Below are 6,832 nucleotides of genomic sequence, written 5' to 3' on the forward strand. Positions count from 1 at the left end.
CTGCATCAAGGACCCCAACATCCATCCGTCCAAACAACACTTTTCAGAGTCACAGCAGCTGGTTTGTTCATGAGGTTTAAACATGTCTGAATCCCCTGCAGTCACTACATTGTGTGAGAATTCAAATGAGGAGTTTCTCGACGCCTCCAAGTTACTGCTCACATACGCCGACAACATTTTAAGGTAATGTTTTGAACTTATGAACGCAGGTACGGATGTGTTAGCCTCAGCAGGGTTGTGTAACATTTAATCTGGGTGTTTCATTTTGGATATATGTATTTTTTAAATGCCTCCAGCAGTAGATCACTTTAATCATCGGTGTGAAGTGAGCAAAGGACACATGCGTCAAGATAAACACCAGATGTCTGTCCTGCGTCAAACCAAAACTCTGTTAAATAATCGGCTTTTTTTCTGATTCATTGTATTTAATCTCACACATGTACGTGAAAGTTATTTTTTTAAGTTGACATCTTTACCAAGGCTGTTCTGGTTAATTCGTCTTACAATTGAGCCACTAATTAAAAGCAATAATGTATAGAGAATATCTAACATTGGTTTTTAAATGTTTCTGCCACGTGTACATTGAAAACCCCAGTATTTAACTCATTATGTCGATACTCAATTTGTTACTTTCTCATTTGTAAACGTGTAAATCATGTAACTCATCTTTTTTTTTTATCTCCTTCCGTCAGGTATCCTAATGAGGAAAAGTACAGATCGATCCGTATAGGTAACCCTACTTTCTCCACCAAGCTGCTGCCCATCAAAGGTGCTGTGGAGTGCCTCTTCGAGATGGGATTTGAAGAGGTACGATTTTGTTACTGCGATAAGTTTAAAGCTGATGCATGCTCATTTCCCAAGGGTCTATTTTGTTATCCATCGGTGAATGAGAGTAAATATTACAACATCTTGCAATTCTTTCTTAGGCTGAGACACACCTGGTGTTCCCAAAGTCTGCCTCCGTGGATCAGCTGAAGCTCATCAGGGAATCCATAGCTAAGGAGAGGGATCAGAGGCTGCACGGAGGGCAGCCCGTCCAACCTTCTGCTCAGGCTGCTGCATCCTCTTCCTCATCTTCAACACCAGAAAGCCCTGCCGCAGCACCGAGCCAGCCCGCCGTAGCACCTGCAGCACAGCCGACATCCTTGGTAATGATGTGGACACCCTGGTTTAAATGACTCGTAGGGTCACAGTAAGACTGCGTTCACTTTTGGCTGACATAAATTTAACATGAAAAGATCTACAAATCTTGTGATGCACATCCTTATGATATGAATGATATGGCACATGTGCCAGTTTGCTGTTTAAGGAGGGGAATAAGCAACGAAAAATAGAAAACGTTTAGAAAATGACATCTTTTAAAGATTCAGGAAACTTTATTGACAATCACATTGTGACAGAAAATTACCTTTGGTTCAACCACACCACCTAGACTCATGTAAAATCAAACGTGTATCCTCAAGCAGAGGAGCGTCCCAGTTTATTTATGAAGCATTTTCACTGCTCTCCATGACCCTTGACTTGTATGTAACCCTGATGTTCCTTTCAGGAGAGCAGCATGAGCTTCTTAGTGACTCTCCAGTCAAACTTCCAGCATGTGATGCTCTATGAAAACCCAGAGCTGCAGCAGAAAGCCAGGAGCCACATTCCTCACCAGCAGATGTCCTCTAATGCTGAACAAAGGCTGAAGGAAGCCAAAGAAGCAGATTCGGGTAAAGTCCCCTAAATCAGTGTAACATGCGGTCTTACAACGCATGCAGGTTCATCTAGTTCAACAGAAAGATCAGCTGGCTTGCTTTCCTGTTTGCAGAATGTAAACTCGGAATAGAGGACTTTCTGGTGCTGGAGTTGCTCAGCTGGTTCAAAAAGGACTTCTTCTCCTGGGTGGACTCTCTGCCCTGCAGCCGCTGCGGAGGCCAGACACAGAACTCCAGCTCGCTCAGTCCCAGTGCGGATGACCTCCGATGGGGCGCCCAGCGAGTGGAGAACCACTACTGTCAGAGCTGCCAACTCTCGACCAGATTCCCCAGGTCTGTGTGTTTGACATGTTCACTGCAGGGAGGGTGTTAGGAATAATGTTTTAGAGGCAAGATTAAACTTTGGATTTAGCTTTTTTACTGCTTCAACAAATCATTGTTAAATCTTGTATTTGATAGCAGCTGTTTTTAAATTGTAAGAAATTAAGTTTTTTTTAATGCACACCGTTAAGAGTGCACACTAACTATATATGTAGAACCATGGCATGTATTTATGAAAATGTTGTATGTGTATGCTTAGTTTTTTTCTACAATGTTAATTTCAGGTACAACAATCCTGAAAAGCTGCTTGAAACCAGGAGGGGGCGCTGTGGAGAGTGGGCTAACTGTTTCACGTTGTGCTGCCGAGCTATGGGCCTGGAGGCCAGATACATCTGGGACAGCACAGGTGGGTACATCACTATCATGCATGTAATGTGATTATATGCATTACAAGTCCTGCAGAGAATATATCAGGTGCAGTTTGATATATTAGGAGGAATTTAAGTCCTAAAGGACCATTGCTACTATTCTGATAAAAAGACTCAAAAGTCCATTTAGGATTATTTTAATGTCCTTATCAGTGAGTGAGCTGTCCTTAGTCATTATTCAGTTTGTCCAGCAGTATCTCTTCTTGTGCTTAACAGTCATTAATAGGCTTAAAAACAGTAAATCAGCAACTATTTTCATAATAAAAGAATCAGTGTTTTACAAACTACCCATCCTGGTTGACTAACTTCAGTGTTTAAGCCTCTTGATATGCGAGTATCTCCTGCTTTCTTCAGTTTTTAAGATAGTTAAATTGGCGGTCGACACCGAGAGTAAGGGAAGAAGTAGTCCTATCGGGTGTCGTTAGCTCATAGTACTCCGGAGGCAGCTGACGGGTACCAGCGGGCCAGGCGTTCTGCAGCCCGGCTGTTGTGGAGGCAAAAACGCTACTCGTCCACATCGAGAGGAGTCAGCTGAGGTGGCTGGGCATCTGCTCCGGATGCCCACTGGACAGAAAATGGATGGATGGATAAATTAGATATCTTTGAATTTTAAGAACTGCATTAACAAGTGACATCTTTTGATTTTTTTTCACAAAGAACTGGATAAATTTTTTGGACAATTATGACTCAAATAATGCGGCTGAACACGGCTCATCAATTGATAATGAAAAGAAACCGTTAGTCACAGCTTAAATTAGGACACACGGAGAAGTGAGCAAACGTCTTTAAGTGAAGATCATAACATTTAACTGAACACTTCTGAGTGTTTCTAAGTGAATCCTGACGTTTGAAGGAGGTCCATTCAAAATCTCACAAACTTAAAAATGATGAGACCATTAAACTTTTCTTTTCATGGTCCAGCTCTCATTTCTATTTTCCTCTTTCTTTATGAGTATAATTTATGATGTATCGGTAACATTTGAAATGTTTAAAACGGAGGAAAAGGCTCAGTTTGATATTCTCTGCCTGTTGTTTTCAGACCACGTGTGGACAGAGATTTACTCGTCGTCTCAGCGCCGCTGGCTGCACTGTGACTCCTGTGAGAACGCCTGTGATAAACCTCTGCTGTACGAGGTCGGCTGGGGGAAGAAGCTGGCTTACGTTCTGGCTTTCTCTAAAGACCAGGTACATCCTGCTGCTGACACGAGTCCTTTCATCATCAGTGGTGAAAATCTATTCTTGTTTGACTTTTTGTTCAGATCCCACTCACTTAGTCTCGAACCAGATATCGCTGTTTTTTCTATTTTTGCTTGTTTCATACTGAAGTTTAAAAGTCTTTGGAAGGTGACGTCCGTGTCCGGTGTTGGTTTTTATCTTGGAATAATTGGCGCCCTCTTTTGGCCAAACAGCAGCAACTGCACTCACAGTGGTCGTTCAGCAGACAGTTCATGCGTATGCGTATGCGTGTTTGTGTGTTGCAGGTGGTCGACGTGACCTGGAGGTACTCGTGCAAACATCCAGAGATTTTGACGAGGAGGACCAGGGTTCAGGAGGCGTGGCTGCTGCACACCATAAATGGACTCAACCAATCAGTGAGTGTTTCGAACGCTACAAGTACGACTAAAGTACTGCAGCGAATCTGACGTTAACCACCTTTTAATCTGCTCTGACACTGCAGAGGCAGCAGGCCCTGAGTCCAGACAGGAAGAAGGTTCTTACTGAGAGGCTGCTCGTTGAGCTGGTCGAGTTTATCTCCCCGAAGAAACCGAAATCAGGAGAGCTCGGGGGACGTAACTCTGGATCTCTGGCCTGGAGGCAAGCACGCGGGGAGACCAGAGGGGCTGACACGGCAACCAGCACACAGGTAGACTTTGATTCATCATTCCCACAGGAGTCTGATACAGGCCATGTTTAACACGCAGTGTGTACAGTCAAACAAAAAATCTGAACGCAGCCTTCTTCACATCAGCGCACACTTGACAGCGTGTGTGTTTCTCTCAGGCTGCAGGTTTTGTGTTCACTCCCACTGAGAGAGAGAAAAGCGACAGGTTACTGCACGTGCGCTACAACGCCTCCAAAGACGAGTACTGTCGAGTGTCCAACGACGGCGAGCTCATTGCGAGCTGGGATCAGTGCACGTGGAGGACGGAGTCTGTGTTCAGAAAGCTGGAGGACGACTGGCAGATGGTAGGCTTGTTATTTTTTAATGAACTGACTGATGCTTATTTTTAGTTTGAACCAGACTGGTGCAGTATTTTAAAGCTTTGAGAACGTCTAACCTCTATTCTGAGAACGACGAGATGAAAACTGAAATTTAAGCACTAAACAAAAAATGAGTGTTGTACTTTTTTTTTTCTCATTATGCATTTTTGGAAAATGTGAGGGGAAAATGTACAAGTGTTAATGGACCTTTTTAAAGTGATAAAATCCTTCTACTTTTGTTTCTAAGCCTTTGATAAGGAAAAAAAGATGCTTCCACATGGCTTGAATTCAGTTGAAAAGCTCCTCCGATACATGTTGAGTGAGTTGCAGGTTTCCATGTACAGACTGAGATTGTTGTAACTTAAATGAAACGATTAACAAGATGTGTTCAGGAGAGGGACTTTAAACACCTGAAGCCCCCTGTTATGACCTGATTGTGTTTCTCTCCTCAGGTGTACCTCGCTCGAACAGAAGGCTCCTCTCAGGGAAAATTGAGCTGGAAGTTCGACTTTGCTCCAGCAGGAATGAAGATAAAGTCCGTCTCCGTCATGGCCAGTAGCCAGACCTTCCACTCTGGCGAAGTCTGCTGGCACTTGCAGGCAGGCTCGGCTACTACAGCGTTCTCAGGAGGTGGGATGAAGGATATTTGGTGAAATACTCAACATTTGACTGTCAGTTCACTCTTTCTAATTTCCTTTCCTGAATCTTTAGACGGGAAGATGCAGTCGTTCCAGAGTCTCTCCGGCTCCTCTGAGTTCCTTGTTGTCGCTGGCCTCAGTGGTGGGGATGGGGATGCGTCCTGGCAGCACGCTCAGATCTTCAGACAAAGCCTGAAGGAGACGGAGGAGTGTTCGTTTGAGATCCTTGTCCACTTAGAAGATGCTTAACATAAAGTGGACCCTCTAATTCTTTTTTCTCTGTTTGACAAGTTCAGAACAAAAAGGTTTGGATGATAGTTTGGTTTGTTGACAAATCAGTGCAATATTTGAACTTGTCTGTTTTCCATGATGGGTTCAGGGCATCTTTTTTTTTAACCTTTTTAAATGCGCAAATATTGTGTATTCTGTTCTCGCACACAGAAAAACAAACTTGTGGAGGCATTGTTGGACAACAAACATCTGTGCTCTAAAGAAAACGCTTTTTGTTAATGGAGGTGGCGTCTTTGAAAGATAAAACTCTATACTGGCTGATTCTGGTTTCAATATAGGATCTCAGACTTAAAAAGGCAAATCTCTGTAGTGATCCTCTGTGATGCTGGCAGACACTTAACATAACAGTCGTAGCCTGTCTGATGCAAACACGGGGGAAAGCTATCAGTTTGAAGCTGCTCATCATGTACTCACTAAAGATATCAAAATCAAAATACTGGAATTCCCTTAGTAGTATGCGTGAGCTGATCCCACATGAATGAAGACATGTCTTTTGTTACTACCACAGACTACAGATCTCTGCCACACATTTGTTTTATTTGTCGTTTTACTGATTTATGAAACATGCAGTATGTGTAAAAAGGTTCGACCATAAAGCCATAGTTTTTGTAAAAATGTCTCTACACTGTGAATGTGTGTTATTTGTGAGGGAGACTTTCCAACATAACACACAAGGGTTGATGCCAATGGCGGCTCAGGTCGCTCTCTTTCTCCTGCCTGTAATAAAATTAATATGATTGAGGATTTTTAGAAGATCTATGAATATGTTATGAAGATATCTTTTTAAGTCAAACGGGCGATCTAGTATTAAGCGAAGGTAAAGTGTTAATTAAAGCTCTCCCAAGGAACCTTTTTTGTGTTGTGGCTGAGTGGAATATCTCACCTCTTTTTTGATTTTGTTCTGAATCGGTGAAGATTTTTATTTTCCTGGGAACATTTTTTCCTGCTTCCTTAACAGTCAAATGTATCAGTCGTGAACATTTGCCGTGAATCAACTTGTCTGACACTTTCTCCAAAGAAGTGATTACAGACATTAAGACTCGAGTATAGATAAATATAGTAATCATTTTATCATTGATAGTCTCATTTGCTTTTTATATAGGGAAGAAGATTAAATTAGAGAGTTTGAAATTATCAATAGATGCTCTTTATGCAGCCCATCAAGTTTATGCTTTGTATTGAAACGATGTTAAATAGCATCGTCCCTGTTAAATAAGTGATTTTTTTATTTTAATTTTGTAGGTCATTAAGAGGC

General features: G+C 42.3%; 1 protein-coding gene across 1 annotated transcript; it reads left to right on the forward strand.

The window, feature by feature from the left end:
• Position 1: 1 nt before the first annotated feature.
• Positions 2-6,425, forward strand: ngly1 (N-glycanase 1). Its single transcript, XM_079368521.1, has 12 exons — positions 2-183; positions 693-807; positions 927-1,148; positions 1,550-1,712; positions 1,811-2,030; positions 2,303-2,424; positions 3,486-3,631; positions 3,928-4,038; positions 4,125-4,310; positions 4,448-4,633; positions 5,101-5,278; positions 5,360-6,425. The coding sequence occupies exons 1-12, from the start codon at positions 83-85 to the stop codon at positions 5,533-5,535; spliced, it is 1,926 nt and encodes a 641-aa protein (XP_079224647.1). The 5' UTR covers positions 2-82; the 3' UTR covers positions 5,536-6,425.
• Positions 6,426-6,832: the final 407 nt, after the last annotated feature.

This window comes from Symphodus melops, assembly GCF_947650265.1.
Source record: "Symphodus melops genome assembly, chromosome: 18".
NCBI lineage: Eukaryota > Metazoa > Chordata > Actinopteri > Labriformes > Labridae > Symphodus > Symphodus melops.